General features: G+C 54.5%; 2 protein-coding genes across 2 annotated transcripts in view; one reads left to right on the forward strand and one right to left on the reverse strand.

Moving 5' to 3' along the window:
• Nucleotides 1-7,559: 7,559 nt before the first annotated feature.
• On the forward strand, nt 7,560-12,755 carry AOC1 (amine oxidase copper containing 1). Its single transcript, XM_042471783.1, has 6 exons — nt 7,560-8,216; nt 8,766-8,938; nt 9,065-10,818; nt 11,341-11,629; nt 12,195-12,327; nt 12,477-12,755. Exons 1-6 carry the CDS (start codon nt 7,560-7,562, stop codon nt 12,753-12,755), a joined length of 3,285 nt encoding a protein of 1,094 aa, XP_042327717.1.
• A 4,717-nt stretch (nt 12,756-17,472) lies between these two features.
• Nucleotides 17,473-27,938, reverse strand: part of KCNH2 (potassium voltage-gated channel subfamily H member 2) — a 91,656-nt gene continuing 81,190 nt past the window's right edge. Inside the window, exons 10-15 of the mRNA XM_042476709.1 lie at nt 25,384-25,577; nt 25,176-25,275; nt 21,436-21,714; nt 19,645-19,840; nt 18,557-18,758; nt 17,473-18,116 (exon numbers count right to left, since the gene is read on the reverse strand). Of these exons, the coding sequence (XP_042332643.1) occupies nt 17,931-18,116; nt 18,557-18,758; nt 19,645-19,840; nt 21,436-21,714; nt 25,176-25,275; nt 25,384-25,577 (1,157 nt within the window). The 3' untranslated portion in view covers nt 17,473-17,930. The remainder of the gene's footprint in view (nt 18,117-18,556; nt 18,759-19,644; nt 19,841-21,435; nt 21,715-25,175; nt 25,276-25,383; nt 25,578-27,938) is intronic.

Genomic DNA, 27,938 nt, shown 5'->3' on the forward strand with positions numbered 1-27,938 from the left:
CTTTGCTGTCCTCTGAATGGCCTTGTTTTCTAGCTATCCTGCCTTAACTGTGGGTTCATTCTCGGATGGGGGGCCAGCATCTCTGGTCAGGGCTGGGGAAGGGTCCCGTCGGAACCGCTTTACAGCCAGAGTGGGCAGTGCTGGTGGTCTCAGTGGGCAGCTGGGGGTCCGACTCCATATAGCAGTGCGTTCACATGTCTCACATCTTCAGCCCGTTCTGTGTTTGACTTCATTGGTCAGAAAGGAATGGATCGTGTGGCGGGTGGGCCTCCTCCCCATCTCACCTTCTCTTTGCCCAGTGGGTTCTCCTAATCCGGACTAATGCCTGTGTCTTGTATGCCCTTCCATTTGACCCCCAGATGAGGGATCCTGGCATCAGCTCCTGAAGCACTGCATTGGTTCAATTAAGGAATAGCTAGGGACCTTAGGCACTTGGGAAGGAGGTCCTTTGAGAGATAACAGACCTCCCTGAAGGGTGCATCTGAACAGGGCGATCCCAGGCGCTGCCTCTGCTCAGGAAGAAAACAGGCCTTACACCAAAATAAAGTGCAGCCTTAATGCAGAAAGAGCATCAACAACATGCAGACTGATTTTATCAGCACTCCTTCAGACAAACACACCCTCAACGCATACATTCAGCTTGGTCTTAATTGCTTAAATCCCAAACTAACCTTGAAAAGAGCAAAGGTGCTCCGAAGGTAAATTTCTTTTGGCGAATTTCCATCCCTTAAGGTCCGTTCTGGTGGAGGATCATCACTGGAACCACCAGCCTTGGCTTGGCCAAAGGCAATTGATGCTGCCTCTTTAAAAGCCCCCTAAAGACCCCAACGCTGTGAGAAGGGTCCTGGGGGGGGATGTTGGGGGAGGAGGGGGCCTCTGCTTCTGGTTTGCAAGGGGGTCGTTTTGAAAGATGGTGGGCATTTTAAAATATGTGCACAGGTTGAGCCAGGTAGCAGTGGGTGCCATGGCTGATGCAACTCCTTGCTCTGGACTGGCAGCATGATGCCCCCAGAAGCCTCTGGAACCCCAAACCCTTGCATGCCTGGCTCAAAATGGATGCCCCTTCGCTGCCTCCTGATCGCACACCACCCTCAGCTGAGATCATTGTGGGCCATTTCCTCAAGAAAGGCCTAGAGGAAGACCCCAGCAGTGCCTTGACCCCTGCCACCCAGCCCCTGGTCAAGCGGTGGGTGGCATCATTAGAACCCATGCCTGATCCCCATGGCAGCCTTCAGTGCATCCTAGGCAGCAAAGGCCACGCTCCACCTCTGGAGGAGGAATGTTTCGGAAGCCAGTGGTACCCACGGCAAGGGATGCCTCTTCTCTGGTGATGGGGGACCCCAAGGCCCGCTTTGGCCAGAGGGTAAAGGTTCACCCCTCGGCTCTTGAGTGTCCTTATAAACCCTAAAGCAGGGGTAGGCAACCTTTTTGAGCCGGGGGCCGGGTTCCCCAGACGCTGAGGGGGCCGAAGCCAAAAAATAAATATAAATATTTTAAAAAATTTAAATAATAAATAAACCAGGACAAATGTAGCGACAAAAAATTTTCAATTGTGAGGACACTGGTTTTTAAAAAAATGGAGAGGGACAACGCTAAACATTTGCTGATTTTTAAAAAAATGTTAATATAATTCTGTTTCGGAGGCTTCTATAGACAACTGCCCCACCTTGCCCCCCGCGTGCACCCCTTGCCCACCTCCTCCGGATAGGCCAAAGGCCCCACGCCCTCACGCAAGAGGCCAAAGGCTCCGGCAGCAATCGGCGGCAGGACCGGGCTGGGGCTGGTCCCAAGGCCTTGCTGGGCTGCATCTGGCCCGTGGGCCGCAGGTTGCCTACCCCTGCCCTAAAGCCTTCCATTGCTGCGCAGGCAGGGCGGGTGGCATTGTGGCGCAGAGAGACAGTTTTGGGGAAGAGCCAAACCATGCAGCGCAAAGCCAGACCATGGAGGCAGAGCCTGACGAATCGCCTTGCAGAGGAGGCATCCGCTTCCCAAGCGCCTGCAAATGCTTGCGCAAAGGGAGCAGCTCCCATTATGCATCTTTGGAAGGATTCTGCTGGTCCTGACAGCTCTTTTCAGGGCTTCCCAGGGCTTTTCAAAAAAGAAATATGGACCCCAAGAGAAATCCGGGTGATGTATTCATGCAAGGAAAACGGCTGGCGAAAAGTCCACCTCGGGGACGCACAAGAAGAAATACATGTAAGGCCCATAAAATGTTGGTTTCTGGGATGAAGTCCCCTCCTCCCCAAATTGGTTTTCTTCCCATCTGTTCACACCAAACACAGCCATCAAGGGATGCACAGAAAATAGACCGGCACCAAAAGAGAAAGGAAGGTGAGTCTTCCTAGCAGACCGCTTGCCTGTCTTTTGGGGGATGATCTTCAGGCGACTTCATGTTCCCCAATGGCCCACCGCCCACTTTCCTGCCCAAACCCTCCATCGAAGGACGGTCACTCAGCCCCCAAATGCTTAATTTTTAAAAAATCCCCATTCTCTTGAAGACAACTAGGAAACAAATCTAGAGATATAGGCACCTTTAAACCATTAATGCTGGAACTAGCTCACTCTCTGAATATTTCCCGTTCTCCATTTTTGAACTCAGGCGTGTCAATGTCACTGCCTTTTATTCGTCTTGAACATTAGTTTTGTCTGTCCTGAATGCAACTTCAACTGCTGCTACGTTTTTATAGGGTCCTTACTATGTCCTTTAGGGCCTAAAGCACCATCAGTCCTACTTGGTCTTGGAAGCTAAGCAGGGTCAGCCTCTTAGTACTTGGATGGGAGACCACCAATGAAAGCCAAGCGCTGGAGGCTCTGTTTCAGAGGAAGGAACTGGCAAAACCGCCTCTGAGCATTCCTTGCAGCTGAAAGAAAACCCAAGGAAATGAATGGAATCGCCGTAAGTGGGCTTTAAGGCGCAGACACACACCATATAACACAGGGCCTAAAAACCCTGACAGCACAAGATCCTGTCTGATCTTGGAAACTAAGCAGGGTCAACCCTGGCTGGTATTTGGATTGGAGGTCACCAACAACTGACAGGCGCTGGAGGCTCTATTTCAATGGGGTTGCCATAAGTCGACAGGAGACTCGAAGGCGCACAGACCCAAATACTTTCTTTAATGGGTTTGGCACCTTCCTGCCCTCTCCTTATTTAAATTCCTTCCTTTTACTCCTTCCTTTGAGTCTCCTCAGCTGTGTATTTTTCTTCCCCATCCCTCTTTTCTTTTCTGTCCTCAATAATTTCAGTCCCAACATTGCAAACGCTCAGGTTTATTAACAAATTGCTAACGCTGTAAAATATGGAAATGGTTGCTCTTTGGTTGGTGCTGCCCCTTTCTTGGCCTGCCCCATGTTCAAAGAAATGGAGGAGATTTGGGGGGAGTCTTGGTCTGGGACCCTCGTGGTTCTGCGTGGCGTCCGGAGAAGGGCATCCTGGTGGGCAGATGGGCCCCTCTTGCCCTGGGCATGGTTGCCAACATTAATTTGTCCCAGTGCTCCTAAGCGTGGGCTCTGAACATAAGGGTTGGCACTGCCCATGGGGGCAGAAGCAGGCATTTTGTGGAGTGGGGCAGGAGGGGTGGCCGGATCCTTTCCTGACCTTTAGGGGTGGGAGTCACAGTCCTGGAGATTTTAGCCTAAGGAATGGACTCGGCTCAGCTATGTATGTGTATGTCTGTGCGTGAGCATTTGCGCCTGGCAGCTCTGGCCAGTGCCCCTTGGGGGAGTTGCGCAGTGTCGCCTTACTCCCTTGTGTGCGCACCTGCCCTTTAGTGCCAAACCTTCCTGTGGGGTGAGCTGATTATGCAACAGGTGAAACAGCCATGCGTTCCTCCTTTGCACAACAGCCTCAGTCCACCTGCCCTTTGTGGCCACAAAGGGCCACGCTTGTGGCAACACCCTAGCAGCCTCTCTCAGCACAGATCTATGGGCCTTGTGCTACCCTGAAGAGTATGCAACCTCTGAGAAAGTGCCACCGCTTGCATAAAAAGGGCACTGATGCCCCTTTCTTCTCTGAAGGAGGGCATGTCCCCAATACCTGTCTGGATGACGCAAGATGCGAGAGGAATCCAGACTTTGTCTCAGGAGCAGCTGCTGCCCGGAGAAAAGTCCAAAGCCCTCCTTGTTTTCGCGTCTCAGCAAAAGTCCTCCCAGCCCTGAAATGTGATCTTTGCCGGGCCATAAAACGGGGGCAGGCGCATGGGGGGGGGGACATGGCCTTGGCTGGGAGTCCTCAGGATGGCCATGGGGACAAGACGTACCAGCCTGGGCTGCGATGCGTCGTTCTGTCTTCCCTACAGGATTTTGCCTATTGTGGAAAGCAAGCCACTGGCATGGATTCCTGCCCTGTCTGTTCGTCAGTAACTGCACTTCTTGGGTTCAATATAACACCATTGACATAATTGCAGTAAGATAAGCAGTAAGATGCTATCAAAGGCCAAGAGGAAAGAGAAGAAACAATGGATGAAATGCATGAAATGTTTAAAGGAGTAAAGGAGAGACGAGATGCAAAACAAAAGGGACCAGAACCATGAATGCAACTGTGCAATGGCTAGTGCACAAGGATAAAGAGATCAAGAGATCTACTGCAATGATCAATGCAGAGAAACAGAGGAAAAGAGCAAAAAGGGAAGAAAGAGACACCTCCTCCTCCTCCACAAGATCCGGGAACTCAAAGGGAATCTCTATGCCAATGAAAAGAACATACTGCAGGATCACGAAGAAATAAAAAGACACTGGATGCAATACACAGAAGAGTTAGATAATAGAGATGAAAAAGTGAGTGACACAAGAGTCAAAGGACCATAGGAAAATGAACCCCGAATCATAGAATCGTGGAGTTGGAAGAGACCTCAAGAGCCGTCCAGTCCAACCCCCTTCTTCTGCCATGCAGGAAATCTCAATCAAAGCATCCCTGACAGATGGCCATCCAGCCTCTGTTTAAAGACCTCTAAGGAAGGAGACTCTATCACCCTCCAAGGAAGGAGTGCATTCCACTGTCAAACAGCCCTTACTCTCAGGAAGTTCCTCCTAATGTTCAGGTGGAATCTCTTTTCCTGCAGCTTGCATCCGTTGTTCCGGGTCCTGTTCTCTGGAGCAGCAGAAAACAAGCTTGCTCCCTCTTCAACATGACATCCCTTCAAGTATTTAAACAGGGCGATCATATCACCTCTTAACCTTCTTTTCTCCAGGCTAAACATCCCCAGCTCCCTGAGTTCTTCCTCATAGGGCTTCATGGTTTCCAGACCCTTCACCATTTTTGTCGCCCTCCTTTGGACACATGGCTCCAGTTTCTCAATGTCCTTTCTGAATTGTGGTGCCCAGAACTGGACACAATATTCCAGGTGGGGCCTGACCAGAGCAGAATACAGTGGCACTATTACTTCTCTTGATCTAGACACTATACTTCTATTGATGCAGCCTAGAATCACATTGGCCCTTTTAGCTGCCGCATCACACTGTTGACTCATGTTCCACTTGTGGTCTATTAAGACTCCTAGATCCCTTTCACACGGATAAGTCTCTCATTCATCCATGTGTCCCCCATAATCCTAGATCTGTGCATTTCATTTTTCTGCCCCAAGTGCAGGGCCTTACATTTCTCCGTGTTGAAGTTCATTTTCTTAGCTTTGGCCCATCCTAAGAAACGAGGGAGAAATTGCAGTAAGAGAAACGGGCAGAAATCAGTAACCAGGGAGGGGCAAAGGCTATTCCAGCTGCACTGCTAAAATCCACACCTGCAAAACCAAGTCTAGTATGTATTACCCAAACTATCTCAACAGATATGGAAAACAAAATGATAGCCAACAGACTTGAAGTGATCGGTATTCATCCCCATCCACACAAAAAGGGATTACAGGCCCATGGCATTAATATCCCACACAGGACAAGCTATGCTCAAATGTCTGCAGCATAGACTCCTATCGTAAATGGAGAGGGAGGTATAAGAGGGGCTCAGGGAAGGAAGAGGCACCAGGGACCACATTGCAAACATACCATGGATAATGGAGCGCACCAAGGCATTCCAGAACAAAATCGGCATGCGCTTTATAGACGATAGCAAAGCCTTTGACTGCATAGACCATGAAAGGCTATGGCTGGGATGCCAATACATCTATCTGATAGTCCTGATAGATGAAAAATCTGTCCTTGGGACAAGAGTTAAATGTTAGAAGAGAATATGGAGAAACAGAATGGTTCCCAATTGGCAAAGGCAGCCAGGCAAGAAGGAGGCATTTCGTCACACGATTTGTTCAAGACAGATGCAAAAAGCATCCTGAGAAAAGGAGGAGTGAAGATAGGAGGAAGCAGCATCAGCAGCGTACGTTACGCAGGCGACACTGTACTTACTACAAGTGGGAAACATGGCGGATTTGGAAGAATGACTAAAGAAGGTCAAAGAGGAAAGTGCAGAGGCCTAAGGAAGACGGGAATAAGGCCTGAAGAAGATAGACAGACATTCAGCCTAGAAACAGAAACAGTCAAAGAGATCTTGCACCGAGGAGCAGAACGGAGGCTAGGAACGGGAAGGGCAGCTACAGCCTCCTAAATCTAAAGATACACAACTGAGGAGCAGCACATCTCCCACCTCAAAGAATTAGCCCCACGGACAAAAGAAACAACCATCGGATCTCATCTGAATCCCATGAAACAAATGCTTTTATGAGCGCAATCCTCCCTCCAAAAGCGCAAAACCTGTGGCCAAGCCTTTGGGCCTCCCAGGCCTCCTGCGCCTCCTTTTCCAGCTGCAAAAAGTGGGCAGAGGAGGCTTGGAAAGAGAGAAAGCAGCAGCAGCTCTGGCCGGCCTTCAGTCCCTCGCCTGCCTCCAGGCTCCCAGGCCTCAGGAGGAGGAACCTCAGGAGAGAGCGCTGCCTTGCAAACCCTTGGGAATACCCCTCCTCTGTTATGGCATTTGTTGGGGGCTCTTGAAACATGTCCCTGAATGGCACACTCTGGGCAGCTCTGGCAGATGCTGAATGGACCAATCTGAAAGGGGCCCCCAGACTCTGCCCCCCCCCATGGCATCGCAAGGGGCTTGTGGCTTGTTGGTCCCAGGTTTTGCTCCCGAAGCCCTGGCAGCCCTGGCTCAGGTGGGCATGGCATCCCCTGTCCCTCCATGCCCAAAGGCAGGGTCCCTGTCCTATGCCCTTCCTTCCCGGGGTCCCTGACGAAGGAGACCCTCAGCCAAATGTTTGGGAATGGGGGGGGGTCTCCATCCCACAATGCACTCCTTCACTGCGGTTCCGAAATGGCACCAATGCCCGTTCCCTTGTTGTTCCCCTTCCTGCCATACGCAGCAGAGCCAGCCAGCTTGGAGCCTTGGACTATGACTCTGGAGACCAGGGTTCGAATCCCGTCTCGGCCAAGGAGACCCTTTGGGCGGCCGTGGGAAAGGCACACTCTCCCTCCTCTCAATAGCCCTAAGTGGGAAACTGGACCATCCCCACAATATGCACGAAGTGCACACACAGAGAGCGCCAGAGCCAGCACATAGTTAGCCATCTCTCCTGACTAGAGGAGGCTGAGAGAGAGTGACCTGCCCAAGGTAACCAGGGCTCTCCATGGAGGGCGATTGTGGGCTCTGCCAGGCCGCTGGGGGGCTCTGTGTGGGGCACCAGCGGCTGGACCTAGGGCCCAAAGGGCCTGGCAGGAGGGGAAGGGCCCTCCTCATGCCCCCAACACCCCCCCAGGGCAGGGCCCCTTCCTCCTGGGAGGGGGCTGTGGCTCCGGAGGGCAGCGTTGGCCCTGGAACATCCCGCTCTCTCAGCCCCACCAGCGAGCTTTGGGGAGAGAGGGGCTGGAGGCAGGCAGGGGCTCCAGGGAGGGCCAGGGGCACACTCTCTCAGCCAGGCTGCAAGAGGCCCAGCGGGAGCCCTGCCTGCCGGGGGCCGGGGAAGGCCCTTCCTGCTCCAAGGGATAAGGCGGCTCGAGAGCGCTTTCGGGGCTCATCTCCTCCGCAAAGGCTGCGGCCGAAGCGGCTGGCGAGGCTCCCTCTTGCCCTCCCCGCGAGTGGGGCTGGCATCCCTCTCCGTCGGAGGGCTCTCGGGGGCACCTGGCCTGGCAGCCCCCTTGCCCCGCCCCCTCGGGGCTCCAGCCTATCAGGGCCCCTATCCCCGCCCCCTCCAGGTGAGCCCCCTCCGCCGCTGGGCCGCCCGAAGCCCAGTCCGCCCGGAGAGGAGCCCCGGCCGGGAGCAGCCCCAGAGCCAGCCAGCCATCGAGTGAGTCAGCGGCTCTGCCCTCGGAGGGGCTGCCTAACCCTCACCCTCACCCCGGGCGCCCCCTCCTCGCCAGCCTCCCTCCCTCCCTCCCTCTCGGCTTCCGCCCGATCCCTGGCTCTGGACCGCTTCGAGGGAGAGCACTCTGCACATGCTCAAGGAGGGCCTGCCATCTCTGCCCCAAGGAGGAGGAGGAGGAGGAGGAGGAGGAGGAGGAGGAGGAGGGCCCCTCTGGCTGGAAGGCCCCGGGTCTAATAGCCCACCGCCTGGATGCCCAGCCCTCCTCTGCCTCCGGAGCCTCTTCCAGGGGGCACTGCCACCCAGCCCTGCCCCTCCCGCCCTTCCCACTCAAAGCCCCAGGACCATCCCTCCCAGGGTCTGGGGGTCTGGGCCATCCTGCCCTAAGTCGGGCCCAGGGCCAGTGTGTCCTTTCCCAGAGGCTCCAGAGAGGGACGCAAGGGCCAAGGGGGGACTGGGTGGGAAGGCTCCCCTTGCCCTCCATGCCACAGGTGCCCTCACCAAGTGCTGAAGGGCCTCAACCCCCCTCCCCAGCCATGCCCATTGCCCATCTGCCCTGACCCAGGAGGAGCAGGGGGCCTGTGCCACGATGGGACTCAGACAGCCATGGGCTCCATGACACCCAGGACCTGCCACTCTAGTCCTTCTGCAAGGACTGCCCAGCCCTGGACAAGCTCAGGTCAAGCAGAGGAGAGGGCAAAGAGCTGGTGAGCGTGGCTCCTCTGGGGCCGCAGGAGAGGAGGCGCAGGGCATTTCCCTGCCAGAAGGAGCGCCTGGCATGGCTTCCTTGCCCGCCCTTTCTTCCCGCCTGCCTTCCTTCTTCTATGCTTCAGTGCCCCTTCCACCCTCACCTTGGTAATCGTCTCCTTCTTCCTTTCACCAACTGGACACCTAAAGCCCTCACTTTCTGGCCACTTGCATTTCCTGGAAGCCATAACTGGCCAGGAGGGACTCGGCATCAGGGCTGCCCTGGGTTCCTTCCTTAAAACGCCTCCTCCTCTTTTCCTCCAGCAGGACCTTGGAGTCAGGATGGGTGCCCTGGGGGTGCAGCTGGCAGTCATCGGGGCACTGATCCTCTTGGCACGGGCGGCATGCCCTGGCCCCGTCCCTCCATCCCCGGAGAAGACGTCCATCTTTGCTGACTTGACTTCCGCAGAGCTCCGTGCCGTCCGGGACTTCCTCACCAGCCGCCCAGAGCTGGACCTCCAACCCAACCGAGGAGGGTCCCCGGGGGGCTCCCTCGCCAGGAACAGCCTCTTCCTGGTGGAGCTGCTGGCCCCCAAGAAGAGCCAGGCTCTGCGCTACCTAGACTTGGGGGGCCGCCTCCCCCGCCGAAAGGCCCGGGCGGTCGTCTTCTTCGGCTCTGGGTCCAAGCCTAATGTGACTGAGTATGTGGTGGGCCCACTGCCCAGGCCCACCTTCTATCGCCCCTCTGGCTACCCGGTGGCCTACACTGCCAGGCCGATGTCTCAGCTTGAGTTTCAGTTCCTTATCAGGAGGCTGGCAGACCTCCTGGAGCCCCTGAAGGTCTTCCTGATGGACATATCAGGCTTCAGTCTGGGCAGCAACTGTGGCCAGAGATGCCTGACCTTCACGGAGGTGGCACCTCGTGGCCTGGCCTCGGGCGAACGCCGCACGTGGCTGATGGTTCAGCGCAATGTGGAGGGCTTCTTCCTCCACCCAGTAGGCCTGGAGGTCCTGGTGGAGCACCAACAGCTTGACCCACGCCTTTGGTCAGTGGAGAAGGTCTGGTACAATGGGCAGTACTTTGCCAGCCCCCCAGAGTTGGCCGAGCAGTACGGCCGGGGCGCAGTGTCCGTGGTCCGCCTCCCACCACACCCAGAGGAGAGCCTCTTCTCCACCTTCGTGCCACGCAGGGACTTCACCACTGGGCCCCCCACCGACAAACCTGGGGCCAAGGTGTGTGAGCCAAGTGGGCACAGCTATGCCTTGTGCGGGAACCATCTGGCCTACAGTGGCTGGAGCCTGGCCTTCCGCCTTCGCAGCTCCACCGGTCTGCAGCTCTTTGACATGCGCTTCAATGGAGAACGCGTGGCCTATGAGGTGAGCGTCCAGGAGGCCATCGCTTTCTACGGGGGCAACTCTCCTGCCGCCATGCAGACCAAGTACATTGATGTGGGCTGGGGCATGGGCTCCGTCACGCACGAACTGGCCCCAGGCATCGACTGCCCCGAGGTGGCCACCTTTGTGGATGCCTACCACTACTATGACGCTGACGGACCGGTCCGCTATCCACGTGCCCTTTGCCTCTTTGAGCTGCCCATCGGCGTGCCACTCCGGCGCCACTTCGACAGTGACTTCCAGGGGGGCTCCACCTTCTACGGTGGCCTGGAGGGTCATGTGCTGGTCCTGCGCAGCTCCTCCACCGTCTACAACTACGACTACATCTGGGACTTCCTCCTGTACCCCAACGGGGTGATGGAGGCCCGGGTCCACGCCACAGGCTACGTTCACGCCTCCTTCTACACCCCCGAGGGGGTCCGCTACGGATCTCGCATCCAGGCCCATCTGCTGGGCAACCTCCACACCCACCTGGTCCATTTCAAGGTGGATCTGGATGTCGCAGGTGGGTGCGGGCTCAGGAGATGGGGGATGGGATGGGGGGTCATGCAGGATTATGGGGGGGTCACACTTGCAGGGCAGACCCCACCCCCCCGAATGTTTATTCAGTTTTGCTGTGGTTTTGTCTCCCTCCAAAGGCAGCTTCATATCCAATTTAACGTCTCAGATACTTCTGGGATTGAAAATACTTGTTTTGCTAAAAGTATGTTCCCCCCCCCCCCAAATTTTCAGCCCCCAAAGCATACCCCTACCCCCCCCCCCCCCCCCCAATTTTGTTAAATATTGAGAGGTGGCAGGACCTCTAGGGCATCCATCCTTTTGCATAGCCCTTTCAGTGTTTTCTGATGTGTGTATGTGTATGTGGGAGAGCCCCCACTGTCACATGGGGGCTGGATTAGATAGCCCTTGGGCTCGCCCTCCCCAGTGATGCAGTTGCCACTGTCCACTCCTTGCCCTTCTCTCCTTCCTTCCTTCCTTCCTTCCTTCCTTCCTTCCTTCCTTCCTTCCTTCCTTCCTTCCTTCTCAGGCCCCAGGAACAGCTTTGAGACAATGGATGTGGCCTTTGAGAACATCTCCGTCCCCTGGGAGCCCAGCCAGCGCCTGGTGCAGCCCTACCTGGACCGCCAGCCTCGCCTGCGGGAGCGCCAGGCTGCCTTCCCCTTCGGGAAGCCCCTTCCCCGCTACCTGGTGTTCCTCAACCCCACCCGGAAGAACCGATGGGGCCACCAACGCAGCTACCGCCTCCAGCCCAACTCCCACGCTGACCGCGTCCTCCCGCGGGGCTGGAAGGAGGAGAATGGCGTCTCCTGGAGCAGGTGAGCTGGATGGGGGCAGAGGGGCTTCCAGCATGTTCCACATCCCTCCAGGCAGGTTCAGGAAGTGATGGGACCTTGTGTTGGGGCTCTTGGGCTGCAGGGCCTGCCCTGGAAAAGGGGGGGGGGGTCAGACTGGATGATCCCAAGAGACACCTGAACCTGCGGCCTGGGCTGCTTCTACCATGGATGCTGGAGGGTTCTGGAATACTGCCTCTGATGGTCAGAGCAGCCCTGGGCAAAGGGTCCCCAGCCCACAAATACCTTTGTTGGCCCACAAATGCCCCGTTATCTATTTATATAAGTTTCTTATGTCCTGTCTTGTTCCCAGTAGGGAACCCATATTAAATGAATTAAAACAAAGCATACAATAATGATTAATTATCATTAATTGGTCTAAACCCTGTTGCACTGACGCTGTGGCGTTGGCCACAGGGGGTTCAGGCACCCAGGAGGAGGAATTGGGGGTGAGTTTGGGGGTGGGGAGGGGTCTCTTTCTCCTCTTCCCAAGTATGGGCATGATGCCCCCTTCCTCCATCCCACCCTCATGCTCCCCCCCATGTGGCAGGTACCACTTGGCTGTGACTCAGCAGCATGACAACGAGGACACCAGCAGCAGCCTCTACATCCAGAATGACCCTTGGCAGCCCACCGTCTCCTTTGAAAACTTCCTCCGGAACGACGAGAGCATTGAGAACGAGGTGAAGTGAAGGAGGGGAGGGGCAAAGGGGGGAGAGGGAAGACCTCCACCCACCCATCTGGGACCCCTGCCAAGGGGCACCAGTCTGCTGTGGGCTTCAGTGGGCCAGGAGTGACCAGCGGGGTCTCCCTCTCTCCTTCCCACCCACAGGACTTGGTGGCCTGGATGACGGTGGGTTTCCTCCACATCCCTCATGCAGAGGACATCCCCAACACGGCCACCCCAGGCAACATGGTGGGCTTCTACCTGCGCCCCTTCAACTTCTTTGATGAGGACCCCTCTGTGGCCTCCAGACGCACCGTCATCGTGCAACCAGCCCCACCGGGGAGCAATGAGGGGGTCCACATCCAGCGCTGGGGTCCAGTGGCCTCCAAGGTCTGCTTTTTCCAGGAGCCCTTCAGCTACAATGGGACCTACTTGGAGGAGTAGCGGCAGCAGTGGGGCCTCAGGAGGCATGCCCCCCCCCCCATGGCAGCCATGTCCATCCTCTCCTGTCTCCCCACGGAAGGTCCACTGGGTCATCTACAGCCCCTGGGGCAACTCACCCCCCCCCATAAAGGAAGAGCCTCCATGGGACCAGGCCAGTCCTTCCCCCTGGCCTTGGGAGACCCAGCCCCACGGCTTAGAAGAGAGGGGGGCATGAAGGCTGGAGAACAGTCAACTCATGGACAAAAAAGGGGCCTCTCCAGAGCCAGAAAGCCCAGTTAGGAGACCCCTGGCCAGACTAGAACCCCCTTCACTCAGGACTCCTGCACAAAGACCACACATGGCTGCTATGCGTATGTGTGCATGTGTACAAACCAACCACAGGTGTGTATTCTTGGGCAGAGACCCAAACTCTTCATTTTTCCCCAAGGACTTTCTCACAGGAGAGAAAAATTGTAAAATTCTTTGCTCTTACCAGAATGAATTTAAGGAAGATTTGCATTCCTACAGAGGAATTCTTTCCTCCTCTCTGGCGAGCTTTGTGTCATAAAATCACACAAAGCAATATTACCTGGGTGGTCACCCCCCAAAAAAATTTCCCTCCTTCGGCATGAAATCCAGGGCACTGCAGGGATGTGAACTGGTGGGCAATGACCGCCAGCCTCGGCTCAGGCGGCTTTTGTGATGGGTTGGAGGAAGGTGGAGGTCAGGAGAGGCCATCCATGAGTGGCTGCGGTCCCCAAGGCTGAAAGAGGAGGTCCCTGTGTTTGGAGCCTCCCTAGACCACCCACTCTGGGCTCCCCAGGATGCTGGAGCATGTAGTCCCCTGGGGTGCTTAAGCAGTATTGCATGTCTGTGTCCCAACCAGGCCCCGAGCCACCACCTCCCTTCCTTCCTTGCTTCCCCATGCAATACATTTATACGAGGCCTTAAACTAGGGCTCCCTGCCCATTCCCTCCCAGCACTGTCCCTTTCAACTTTCAAGGAAAACTCACTGTGGGCCCACTTCAGGGGTTCTGGGTTCCAGTTCTGCAACCAGGATTGTTGTTGCCCCCCCCCCTTGCCCCTCTGTGAGAATGGCAGGGAGCTTTGCCCTGGCCCTGAGTGCATTTCTTAGCTCCCTTTTTGCAAAATGAGAACCTTACAGCCTGCCTCACAGGACTGTTGTGAAAACAAGCAAGAAAACCTGTAAAGCACACTCTTAACTGGGCTGAGTAAGCCTACCCACAAACCGCACCACGAGTGAAGAGCGTGTGCCATTGTAGCCAGGGAGGGCGCCTGCCCTATAGCCAGTGGGGCAGGAAGGGAGCACCATCTGGAGAAGGCAGAGGTGGTGAGGGGGCTGCCCATAGTACTCACTGTCTGCCCCACTGCCACTGCTGCTTACTTGCTGCCCACTTTGAAAGGGAGGCAGTCAACTCAGCGCAATGGACGATGTGCTCCATCACCCATCCCAGCCTCCCAAGTAGTCACTGATACCCGAAAACCTCCAATCCCTTCATCTCCAAGATGTACCAAGAGGGGGAGAAGGAAGAAGGCCCCCAACCAGCTGCCCCCTCTTGAAGTGCACAGGGACATGGGGGGCTCCCTGGGTAGGTGGGTGGGGGACAGGAAAGAGGGGCCATGGGGCCCTTCTTGCGCGGATGGCTAGGGGATAAAAAAGACTGCCCCCTTGAGAAGGCCTTCCTGTGCCAAGTTGCTATGAGAAATAAACTGGTGTCAGAGCCATGTACCTGCGCAATGCAGAAGGTGGTTCTTCTTCCTGGCCCAAATGCAAAGAGCCCTCCAGCCATTGCCCAGGGGCTCCTCCTGAACTTGGCCAAAGACCATCTTTTAAGCAGTGCCCATCCTGTGCCACCAAGATCCCTCAGCACTGGGCAGAAGACCGGTTGGCCCCTTGCACCCACTTGCCAAGGTAGGAGCAGGCAGGGCAGTAGTCACACCTTCAGCACTGGCTGGCAAAGCTGGGCCCTCAACTGGTCTGAGGTTCTCAGCGGGAAGAAGCAGAGAAAGAGACAGAGGATGCATGGGCGCCAACCAGTACATGGACATTTCTGTGTAATCCCATGGTCTTAATGGCAGAGCTCTTTACGGGGAGGGATGCAGCTCAGCTTTCAATGGGGTTTGTGCACCAGAGGGGAACTGTTTTCCCACAAACCTTTCTGGGCTGTTTTCCAGAGTGAAACCCTAAAAAGGGACATGTGCAAAATTTGGTTTTTGTTTTAAATAGTATGGTCACTCAGTACAAGTGACCAAGACTGATAGTAAAACCATTGCGAAAGCTCCTCCTGGAGGGCTTGGGACCAAAGGGCCTGGCAAACCCCAGATGGAAGTGGGTGCCAGAGCTCGGTTTCGCCCAATAAAAAGCTGTTGTGTTCTCCTGCATCTACCACTTTGCTGCCCTTAGTAACAGTCAAAATTACCCGAGTGGCCAACCCCCTCCCAAATGCCCCTCTGTTGGCAGACGTCTAGTGCTGGAAGGGGCTGCAAGGCAAGGGTTTATTTCATCCAACCCGCTTCTGTCATGCAACTGCAACTGAAGCCCAATCTCCGTTTAAGCAGGAGAGTGCTGGACGGTGGAGCAGGGACCTCAAGATGGCTGCATCCCCCTTCTCAGGGGTCCCTTCTCCAAACTCGGTGCCCCCAACAATCCCTGTAGGGCCCCCTCCACCCCACAGCTATGTCCCAGCTCTTTCCTGTGGCTTTTTCTCACCATCTACCTTTGCCCCCAAATGCACTGAGTCCCATGCCGCCTTGGGGGAGCTTTGTTTCTCTGGACCCTGGATCTCGGCTCTGGGGATCTCGACTTTTGTCTTGTCAGTCCTAGCGTCACTTTTCTGGGCTCTGTTGCCTGGGAGGAAGGGATGGCGCCAGTGACCCCCACCCTGTTGCCTCCTGAGGCTGAACAATGAGGATTACAATGGCATTACAGAATCATCCAGTTTGAAGGGGACCCAAGGGCCATCTACTCTGACCTCCTTCTGCCATGCAAGGCTGCCCAACTCAGGCCCTCCTGAGAGATGGCCATGATCCATCCTCTGTTTCTTCAAGGAAGGAGAGTCCCCCACCCTCCAAGGCAGTTTTTGATCTTCTTCCACTAAACAACCCTTAACCCCTGGGGAGTTGTTCCTGCATGAAAACCTGCGTTCAAAGAAAGGGGGATGGGGCATATGGGCAGAACCAGCCTTTAAAGGGGGGGGGGGGTCCAGGGGGCATTTCCAGTCAAAGCTCCGACTGCCAGGGCAGAACTGGAGGGGGGCACCCAGGGGTCTTCCCCTTCTCAGGGCATCACTTCCACCCGCATGACATCCTCCCCGCCCCAATATAGACAGATGGATCAAAAACAGGTGGACAGCAGGCATCCAACTTGGAAGTTTATTGGGCACCAGTTGCTAATGCTGAGTACAGCATGCAGGGGAGGGATGGGGAGAGGAGGTGGGGTGGGGGTCACGTGCATTCAGACATCAGGGACCAATGGGGCATGACTTAGGCCTGGAGCCCATTGGGCCACCCATGGGGGGGGGGGGGGGCGCCAGGAAATAGGGGTCTTGAGGGGCCCCATGGCTGGGCTGATGCCCATCCTGTTCAGCGTCTGCAATGGGTTTGGGTGGGTTAGTGGGGGGCCACTCAGCAGAGCCCCTCCCCCCTTGCTCTTACATCTGGATGGCAGGGCTGTTTTGCTGAGGGAGGAGCAATGACACAGGAATACACCTGCACTGCCTTCCATTTGCCTTCAAGACCTTCAAGAGGACAATTTGCCTTCAAGAGGACAACCTGGGTCAGAAACGATTCTTGCAATGGTGGGGGGGGGGGCACATGAGCCCATGGAGAATTGGGCCCAGGGTGCTGTTGGCGGAGTGGGGAGACAGATGAAATGAATAGAGACACATTTCAAGGATGGGGAGATAAACTGGACTTGGAGGAGTTCCTTTTCGGACCGCAGCTCCCAGAATGGCTGGGAGATTGGGGTGGGGGCACAATTGGAAAAAGTAACTTTTGCAGTCTCTGCCCAAACATGTCCCCTACCAACGTATGCCAGGGTGTGGGGCTGCCCATGGAGGTGAGGGAAGTGTGCCAGTTCTTCCCCCTCACAGCATTACCTCTATCCCAGACGTGAGGGTCTCCTGAGCAGTCTCCTCAGCCTCCTGCATGACCATGGGGCTAGGGGTCAGTTACCCTTTTCCTCTGGGACCCCCCAATGCCCACCCACCTTCTCGCCCCAACTCCCAGGAGCCCCCCACCCACCTTAAGCTCCAACTGGTCTCTTTCAGGGCTTTGACTTGACCACCGACTGCCCCTTTGCAGGGATCCAGAGGAACCTGGAGGGCTGGGCGGGTAGTCACCCGCAGGCAGGCCCCAACAGGGATGAGGAGGGGGGGAGCCCTGCACAGAAATGGGAAAGGGGCAAGGCCTAGGTTGAATTGGGGGAGACATGGGCATAGATGGTTGGCAATTGGTGTAGCCCTCCTGGCACAGACCAAGCTGCATTGGCTGCAAAATGGCCCTGTGCCTCACCTCAGGGTGCATCTCTCTTGTTCACAGACACATTCCCCTACACACACACACACACACACACACACACACCCACCCCCCCCCTCAGGGAACACAAAGGGACAGGAGGGGTATTAGGGAGCAAAATCATGGGAGACCCCCCACTCCCTCCCAACCCACAGAGCCTCCTGCCTGAAAGCCAGACCCCCCCTGCCACCTCCCCCCCCCCCCCCCCCCCAGTCTGGATGGTTAGGGTTGCTGGAGGGGCAAATGGCGGCTCACTCCCCCTCCTCTGGCCACCTCTGCCATTGCCGGATGCCTCTGCATGTCCTGCTGGTCTCAGGTGATAGATATGTCTGGGGTCACAAGGAGGGGGGGGAGTTCTAACCCTTATCAGTATTAATATTATTATCTGTTGTTACTTGTTATTACCACTATCCCTGCAAGCAGACCGTCTGTCCATGAATAGTCCTTGCCAGCTCACCGGCCAGTGGTCACCCTGGCTGCTGGCCCATCCCTGTTAGGCCGGCTAACAGCAGAGCGAGTGTGGGCTGGACCCTCACCTGGCCACAGCCCAGAACGGCCTTCCTCAGAAGGCCTGAGGGCCCCCCCTGCCCACAAGATGGTGGGGGGGTGGTACCCGACTCCCAGAGCAGCCCCTCCACCGGGGCCTCACTCAACAGGCCATTAACTGCCCGGGTCCGAGCAGTGTCTGTGTAAGTCCGTGCAGGAGTCCGTGAGGGTGGCGGGTGGCAGCTGACCGGGCAGAGAGAGGCGCCGGGGGATGGGCAGCGGGGGCTCCACCAACAGCACCACATCGCCCTTGCCAAGGTAGGCCACTGGGTCCAGGCAGGGGGCCAGGAAGTCTGGGACCTGAAGGGGGGTCAAGAGGAGGAGAGAGTCGGCCAAGGGAGGTTTAGGCGGGGAAGCAGAGGGCACCCCAAAGGACACACTGGGGTCTCCCAACCCCAACCCCCAAGTCATCATCATCATACAACTGATATTTCTCCAGCACCACCACCATCATCATTGCTTTGGCAGTCTCTCAAGGCTCACCGGCTGGTGTTTTAAACCAGATTTTAATCCAGAATCCAGGAATCAGTGACATTTGGTCAATCTGCCACCAGCCAATCAGTGTTTTGCTAAATTCCAAGCCAGAGCTGGGAAAAGGGTACATTTCTTTGGTCTAGTCGTTTTGCTATGAGGATCATTAGTCCCCACAAGTAACTTTTCCAAGCCTTGCATGCGGTGCAAGGCTTGGGGCCTGGCAGGCTGGACATGGGCACCCGGGCACAGGGGCACATGTGTCTTACCTGAGCCGGGATGTGCAGCGCCTGAACCTCTGTGGGGCCGGCCAGCAGGGGCCGATCCCCGGGGGCTGTCTCAGGGGCCGGAGGTGGTGGTGGTGGAGGAAGAGGAGATGAGACTGTGCTGTAGGCGGGTGGCACCAACACTGCCTGGCGCTGCAGGAGCTGCAGGATGGCTGCCACATCTGCGGTCAAGCGGCTCTCCAGCCTGCAGAAGGAAGGACAGGCAGAAGGGTGAAAAGTGGGGGAGGAGAGAGGGTGAGAGGCTGTGCGTGCGTGTGGCCGGGGGGCACTCTTCTCACGGACTCCCCTGTGCCCCACATCTAAACTATTCAGGGGCCGACCTCGGGGCAAAGTGCCTGGAGGAGTGAAGGGAAAGGGACCCACATGCCATGGGGGTCCTCAGGAGAGTGGGAGCCTCATTCAACAAGAAGGTACTCCCTGTGCCCCCCAGACTTCCACCATCCTAGGAGCTGCAAAAGTAGTTCTGATGTTTTACTCTTAATTCTAGCTGCATGGGGCCTGGTTCTGAGGTGGACTCTGCACGTCCTCACAGACACCATCTCCTTCATTATTAGCACTGCTTCACACCTTTAATGGCTGAGCATGCCCACATTGAGCTCTGGTCTTGGCACAAGGGTCAGAAGCCAAGCCTGGCCTGGCTGTGGCCAGAATTGGCTCTGTTCAGGGTGCATCCCTGCTTCCAGTCTCCTCTCCCTGCCTCCAGCCTCTAGTCCATTTCTGCCATGACATTTCCAAGAAATCCTTATTTCTCTGGCCCTGCTTGTTGCCTGGATCAGCCCCAGAAGGAAGATACAAAGCAACAGCAAAGCAGAGAGTATCTCTGAGCATTTGTGGAGGGTGCATAACGCACAACAAGCAACCTCCTTCCCCTTTGCGAATTTGGGGCACAAATCCCAGGACTCTTCTGTCTCTTTCCACCTAGAAATGGAGCCTCAGCCCCCAAAGGCCCAGCAAATGACCCCTCAACCCTCGCTTCCACCAAGACGCTCAAGTCCTGGCAGGAACGGAAGAGGAGGTGCCCCAGTGGGCTTCTGCCTGACCCATCACCTTTGCCATTGCTGCAGTCGTACCTGTTGAGCTGCTTCTGGAGCAGGTCCATGCGGCCCTCCAGCTCGGATCGGTGCCGGTGGCTCAAGGGGTTGGTGCCGGTCAGGGGGATGTTGAGGGCAGTGGGTGGAGGGACCGGGCAGCGGGGCAGCTCCTGGTACTGACGCTCCCGGCCCTCTCCCCAGAAGCTGAAGATGTTGGAGACGCCCGAAAAGGCCCCTGCGTGGCAAAGGAAGAGGAAGAGGAGGAAGGGGAGTGCCCCCCAATGCCATCTTGCCCTCAGGGGGTCCCAGGGACAGAAAGTGGCAGTGCCCGAATTTGGACAAGGGAATGGGCACATTTGGGGGATGCAGAAGAGACTACACCTTCTGTGCCTGCTCTGTTGGCATTAGCTCCCCCTTGCTGCCTCCGTCACGTAACAGTTACCAACCCAAGGGGCACAGATTTTATAGGGTTCTTCTTGTTTCCCTACTTTTTAAATTACTGTGTTATGATTTGTGTCTGTTTTTCTTCTTATCATGCATCTCTGCTGAATGGCTCACTAAGACGGTGAGTGTGAGCCAAGTGCTGCCCTCCAGATGCTGTTGGACTGCAACTCCCACCAGTCCTCCAGCCAATATAGTCAACGGTGAAGAATGCTGGGACTTGCACTCCAGCAGCATCTAGAGCGCAATGGGGAATGAAGTCTCAGGTGGATCATTAATGCAGAAAAATCCCCCCTAAAAGGGACTCCCTGCCTTTTCTCTTCCAGGGCTCTTCTTTTTTAAAACAGTCATGCCTTTGATTTCCCCTAGAATTTCTGGATTTCATTTTGGAAGCGATGCTGGGCAAAGGCTGACCACACATCTTCCTTTTTGAGGACCTGCCCTACATTTCAACATTCTCTCCAGGCGGAATTCCAAAATGTCCTCCATTTTGATCATGGTTAACAGAGCCCAGGGACGTAGCCAAGGGGGGGGGGGGTTCTTGGGGTCCGGACCCCCCCATCCATTAGAAAAATGAATAGTGCGTGCTACTGCACCGCCGCGCCCAAGCCCCAATATAATGGTGGCACTTAGTCTGGACCCCCCTTCCTAAAATCCTGGCTACGTCCCTGCAGAGCCCAGGTGGTGCAGTGGTTAAATGCCTGTACAGTGCTCCCTCGGGTTACGAAATTAATTCGTTCCGCGGCTAATTTCGTAACCCGAAAAACCTTCGTAACCCGAATTGCCATAGGCGCTAATGGGAAAAAAAGCCGCGGCTCTGCCGCGGCTCCATTTAAAACAGCGCCAGCGTTTTTTCGTAACCCGAAAAAACGTTCGTAACCCGAAACAATAAATCCCTATGGGATTTATTCGTATCCCGAAAAATTCGTAAGCTGGGTAATTCGTATCCCGAGGTACCACTGTATTGCAGCCACTCACTCAAAACCATAAGGTTTGCGAGTTCAATACCAGTGAAAGGGCTCAAGCTTGGCTCAGGCTTGCCTCCTTCCAAGGAGGTGGCTAAAATGAGTACCCAGCTTGTTTCTCTTCCAAGAAACAAATGTGTCCTGAGCTCTGGGTGCGGGTCTTGTCTGCTGCTGCTCCTAGGAAAAAAGAACTTTAGGAAGACCTTTTCTATCCTTTTATTTGCAGAGAGGCCAACTAGACAGATTAACCGAAGGGGGACAGCAAATGGGGCGTTATTCAATGGGCTCCTTAACCAAAAACAAAACAAACAGTTTCATTTATATACTGCTTCATACTGAACTAATAGTGTCTAAGCGGTTTACAACTGTAGGCTAACTGTGGCTGCAGACCCCCAATACCCCCCAACCCCCCCCCCAGTCCTACCTGAGAGAGGGTTGCAGGGGTCGCTGCCCTTCTGCTCAGCCGGAAGAGGGGAGGGGGGCTCATCAGGGGTCATGGCCGGCCCGAAAGGCGATGGCAGTTCTGTGGCGCTGGGGAGTGGGACGTGGCCATCCTCCTCTTCATCGCTCGAGGGTGGGCTGGAGGCCGCTGAGCTGCTGAGGCAAGGGTCCCACCTGGGTGGCCCCCCGAGGCCCTGGCAGTTCTGGCCCAGGTGCAGTGCCTTCTGGGGGGCCCTCATAGAGTCTCCCGTCTTCTCCTCGTCTGTGGGAAGAGACAGTAGAAATTGGTGAGCCAAATCCTGGCAAGAGCGCACGGGCAAAGGAGTGCTGGCAGCCCACCTCTGACCATTCATGCAAGCCCCCTCCCAGCCTTGGGGTCCAAAGTGGGAGAACATGCGGGCTGCTGAGAAGGAGGGAGCCAAGAGGGCTATCGGTCAATGGGGGTCCTGAGATCAGCCCTGGGCTCCTCCGGAAAGCAACAGGGAGGGCAGGTGGCACAGTCCTCAAAGGGTCATGCTCTGAGTGGGACTTCTGGATGCTAATTTCTATTTCGCACTGATGGGCCATTGCAGAAAAGTCCCCTCCCTAATTGCAAGCCCCCTTGATGAAACACTAAGCATGGACAGGGAAGTGCCAAGCCATGTATGCGTGCATGCATGTGCCACAAATCTCTCATTGTATTTCACTCATCCCCAAACACGCACAACATCCCCTGCAAGGGCAAAGGCAGAGTTTGTAATCATAGAATCACAGAGCTGGAAGAGACCACAAGGGCCACCCAACCCCATTCTGCAACGCAGTGACACCCATCAGTTTAAGATGCTCAGGTGGCAGCGGTGAATGGGAGATGGTTTTAACCCATTTGGATCTTCAAAGAGGACTCAGAAGCATCTGTTCATGGAGTATAAGGCCATCTGAGTAAGGTGAGGCCCAAGCAGTCAGTCCACTTGGTACCAAAGTTGCACCAGCGGCACAAGTGGCCAATGTGATTCTGAGCCCACTTCCAAGTTCTAACTTCCCTGCAGGACCTTCTTCCCCCAAAATAGCCTGCCCACACTTTTGGAGATCATAGAATCATAGAATCGTAGAGTTGGAAGAGACCACTAGGGCCATCCAGTCCAACCCCGTTCTGCCATGCAGGAAATCCAAATCAAAGCATCCCTGACAGATGGCCATCCAGCCTCTGTTTAAAGACCTCTAAGGAAGGAGACTCTATCACCCTCCGAGGAAGGAGTGCATTCCACTGTCGAACATCCATAAGTTCCTCCTAATGTTCAGGTGGGATCTCTTTTCCTGTAGCTTGCATCCATTGTTCTGGGTCCTGTTCTCTGGAGCAGCAGAAAACAAGTTTGTTCCTTCCTTGATGTGACATCCTTTCAAATATTTAAACAGGGCTATCATATCACCTCTTAACCTTCTCTTCTCCAGGCTAAACATCCCCAGCTCCCTAAGTCGTTCCTCATAGGGCATGGTTTCCAGACCCATCACCATTTTAGTCGCCCTCCTTTGGACACGCTCCAGTTTCTCAATGTCCTTTCTGAATTGTGGTGCCCAGAACTGGACACAATATTCAAGGTGGGGCCTGACCAGAGCAGAATACAGTGGCACTATTACTTCTCTTGATCTAGACACTAGACTTCTATTGATGCAGCCTAAAATAGCATTGGCCTTTTTAGCTGCCGCATCACACTGTTGACTCATGTTCAACTTGTGGTCTACTTAGACTCCTAGATCCCTTTCACACGTAGTTTCATTCAGCCAGGTGTCCCCCATAATCCTATATCTGTGCCTTTTATTTTTCCGCCCTAAGTGCAATACCTTACATTTCTCCGTGTTGAATTTCATTTTGTTAGCTTTGGCCCAGCTTTCTAGTCTATTCAGGTCATTTTGAATCTTGATCCTGTCCTCTGGGGTATTAGCTATTCCCCCTAATTTGGTATCATCTGCAAATTTGATAAGTATGCTCCCAATTCTGTCATCCAGGTCATTGATAAAGATGTTGAATAGTACTGGGCCCAGGACAGAGCCCCACTGGACACCCCACTGGTCACTTCCCTCCAGGATGAAAAGGAGCCATTGTTGAGCACCCTTTGGGTTCGGCCGGTCAACCAATTGCAGATCCATGTAACAGTTGCCTTGTCTAGCCCACATTTTACAAGCTTGTTTGCAAGAATGTCATGGGGCACCATGTCAAAGGCCTTACTGAAATCAAGATATACTATATCCACAGCATTCCCTTCATCTAACAAGATGGTAACTTTATCAAAGAAAGAGATTAGGTTTGTCTGGCATGACTTCTTTCTCTGAAACCCATGTTGACTTTCTGTGATGATGGCATTGCCTTCTAGATGTTCACAGACTCTCTGTTTAATGATCTGCTCCAGAATCTTTCCTGGGATTGATGTCAGACTAACTGGAGGATCATTGTTGGGATCCTCTTTTTTCCCCTTTTTGAAGATGGGGACAACGTTTGCCCTCCTCCAGTCGGCTGGGACTTCTCCTCTTCTCCAGGAGTCCTCAAAGACTATTATGGCCAATGGCTCCGATATGACATTTGCCAGTTCTTTTAATACCTTTGGATGGAGTTCATCTGGTCCCGGAGACTTAAATTCATTTAGATTAACAAGGTGTTCCTCTACTATCTCTTGACTTATTCTGTGCTGAAATTCCCCTATTCTGTCCTCTGCTCCATTATCCTCAGGTTGAGCCCCTTTTCCTTTTCTGAGAAGACGGAGGCAAAGAAGGTCTTGAGGAATTCTGCCTTTTCTCTTTCTTCTCTTAGCATTTTGCCATCTTCTCCATGCAGTGAACCTACTGTTTCCTTCTTCTTCCTTTTGCTACAGACATATCCAAAAAAGCCCTTTTTGTTGTCCTTAAACTCTCTAGCAATCCTGAGTTCATTCTGCGCTTGAGCTTTTCTGACTTTACCCTACAAATGCCTGCTATTTCTTTGAATTCCTTTTTTGTGATTTACCCCTTTTTCCATTTCTTATACGTCTCCCACTCATCCAAACCGTGAAGGCCATAGTCTTGGAATGTACTGGAGACGTGGCCTTTTTCAAAGTGGTACCATGTAACACCTCTGCCATGGCAGCACTGCCACTTGTGGTCCATAAGACCCCATCAGTGCAAGCCTTTGGGAAAACTTTGGAGACTTAATTTCTCTGTTTTGCTGTTCTCTGGCTAACTGTGTGTGCAGCTGCTGCTGCTGGAAGAAATCCAAACTCGAGAAAGTGAGCCAGCTGCAGGGCCAAATAAGAGGTGCCTGAGAGACTCTTTTGCAAAGTGAGCCGGCAGGACATTCTTCTTACTAAGTGCCTCATGTATATGAATGGCAGATGTCCCAAATGTGGTGAGGACTTTATCACATGGGGAAATCGGGGATTATCCCGTGAAACCCACATGATCGTGATTAAGATTTTAACATGACGGTGTGATTAAAGCATCATTGTCCGGGAATAACTAGGGAATAACCAGCAACAAATCATTCACAGGGAAATCCCGTGAATGCGTGACTGGGTCATGTTTCCTTCCTGTGCCCTTTTTAAGGTGCACAAAGGCCCACCTCTCTGGGGGTGCAGAGTGTGATGGCAACACAATTCCAGGCGGGTTGCAGCCAGTCAAAGAGATGCCAGCCTTCTGTCTGCATCACACACAGCTGGTGGTTATTGTGAATGGTAAGGAAGAGGGGCGAAAGGGGCCCCGATCCCCCACTGTCCTTACCTTTCTCGGTCCGCCGGCGGAAGGAGAGTTTGCGGCGGCGTAAGCGGTTGAAGCCGCCGTTCATTTCATCGCTGCTCGGTGAGCCTGGGATCATGTTTGTCTGCAATGCCAGAGAAGGCGCATTAACTGCCAGGCTCAAAATGGATGGGGATGTGTGTTGAGGCATGTGTGGCAGGGCAATTCCCCCCCCCCCCCGAGCAAAACTCACATCTCGTAGGTTGAAGGTAATCTCCAGGTTGGACCAAAAGTGGTCGGAGAACTCGGGGTACATGTCCAGCACCTCCAGCAGGTCTTCCCGGTGGATCTTGTGCAGGTCGCAGTAGGTCAGGGCTCGCACGTCTGCATTCGACTTGCCAGGCCGCGCATACAGGTTCAGTGGCTCCCCAAAGATATCATTCTTCCCTAGGAAGAAAAGGAAAGGTGGTTGCATAAACCCTTGCGCATGCTGTGTGTGTGTTTTGGGGAGGGAGTGTGGGTGACCTGCAAGGCCAAGCTCAGGACTTGGTCATTGGGACAGGGAAGGGGAGAGAGAGAAGGAATACCCCTCCAGAGCCAATCCCCTAAAGAGATGCTTCTGCTTCTCTGGAAACGATCCTCTGCTGCTCCCTTCTAGCATTGCAGAGTTTCCAAATGAGAAACAAGGGTCAGTCCAGGCTGGCCAGGACCCCTGAGGCCACATGGCCTACGCAAGGTGCATCTCTGGTCTGGTGACAGTTCTAGACCCCTATGAGAATCCCAAAACCTTGGTAATCTGCCGCCAAGCTGAGGGCCCAGTTCAGCCTGGCGCATGAAGAGTAGGCAAAAGCCACACACACATCATACACACACACACACACACACACACACACATTTGATGTGTATCTTGGAGGCTGTGAGTCTGACCAATAGTTGAACATGCAGGATTTTTGGCATCCTCTTCAGTGCCCACACAGGACAAGCTTTTTGTCCCTTAAATAAGGGCCACCGCTTGCAACAAGGGACACCAAGCACCCTGTGCCCCACATCCTTCTCTGCGACTGGGATTCTGGTGCAGCTGCCACAAGTCCAGGAACACAATGCGGGAATCACCAAGAAGATTGAGCTGTGGAGTTCCTTTGTGGCATAGGACTGGTCTGGATGATCTTGTGGCCCCTTCCAACACTATGGTCTTGTGAACCCCAACAGAAGCGGGTCCTGAAGAGTGGATTTGCATCCAACGGATGCCCAACAAGAAGCAAAAGCTACTAGCCAGGTGTGCCCCTGCTGACCTGGGGCAAAGCCACCCACAACTGGGTGATTTGAGGCACAACCAGGGTGAAAAACTGGGCAAAGGGGAGCAGTTATTCCCTTTTCATGGTGGGTGGTAGGGGAGACACACCACTCTACTCTCTTCTGGACAGTTTCTAAAAAGCAACTTGTACTGAACCTGGGGCTTTGGCTGACCAATTCCAATGCACTGGAGGGTCTAAAAAGGCTTCTGCTTTTGTGGATGCAGAATCAACGCCCACAACATCCAAAGACCCAGTGTGTGTGTATGTGGGGGGGCACCCAGAGTTTAATTCGGTTTTAATGTTGGATTGTCAGGAAATCTTTGCAGGAGACTAGGTTGCAGTGTTATATTTCTCTTTCATAATTTTGGGCACTTCTTCCTTCGAGGCTCAGCTTCTGCAGCATCTGGGCACATTTCAGTCCTACAGGAATAAAACCCATCCAGGTATTTCCATGTGGATTTGGGCCTCTGTTCTCTTTCATGGCGAGGGAGGAGCGACCATAAATCAGAACGCCCTGATCAATGGCAGGATCCAAAGGTCCCAGAGGCAGCAACTATAAATATACTGGGGTGCCCCACTTTTGGGAAAGAGGCATGGCTGGGAAGACAGACAAATGCCTCATGACCTTGTGTCTCTCAAGATTGTGCTGGATTTGAGGGCAAACCCATTAGGTGTCTTGGCTGCTGGTGACTCTGAACACCGCTGTCCCAGGGAGAAAAGACTGGCCAGAGCAGAGCGGTTGCCTGATCCTCAAACCAGAGGAAGGAACCCCTGGGACCCTGTGCCAAGGCTTCCTGTTGGAACGAGAGCCACGCGAGGGACCCGATTGACCATCTGCAAGGGAGCCTCGTGCCAGAAAGTGGAGCCCAAGAGACCCTTGCTTGGAGGGCAATGCAAGGCCAGACTCAGGGGGCCAAGACCCCTGGAGCAGTCACACTGGCGGCAAGGAACCCAGTGGGCATAAGCCTCCCCAAGAGCCAGGCCCCTTTTGGGCTCAAGAAGGGGGCAGAGGGAAGCTCTGGACACCATCCTCAAGGGGTGGGTGGCTTCTAATTCTGCTAATTCCCTTCTACAAAGCTCCCCAAAGTCCTAATCCCAGCATTCTGTAGAACTGAGCCAGAGCAGTTAAAATGGCAGCAGATACACCTTCCTCTCTGGTCAGCATTGGGAACATCAAAACCTGAATGGACCATTGTGCTGAGAGCCAGAAGAGATGCGGGAAGGACCCTTTCTCTCTCTGCCATTGAGTACTCTCCCCATCATCCCCAGACAGAAACACAAGGACTTTTCTCTGTCTCTGGCCAGAACAAAGTGGTCAGTGGCCATACCAGGGAGCCAAGGAGGGGACCTTTAAATAGACACACACACACTTGCAGCAGTTGAAATCTGGCAGAAAGGAGACTGATGGGGATGATGGGGAGAGAAGAGAAACCCCCATCTGCAAAATCTGTGCCCCCCCCCTCAAAGAAAAGAAAAAGACCCTTGAATTGGGGCTTGTCGGCCTTTCCTGGCA

Source organism: Sceloporus undulatus, chromosome 6 (assembly GCF_019175285.1).
Source record: "Sceloporus undulatus isolate JIND9_A2432 ecotype Alabama chromosome 6, SceUnd_v1.1, whole genome shotgun sequence".
NCBI classification, from domain to species: domain Eukaryota; kingdom Metazoa; phylum Chordata; class Lepidosauria; order Squamata; family Phrynosomatidae; genus Sceloporus; species Sceloporus undulatus.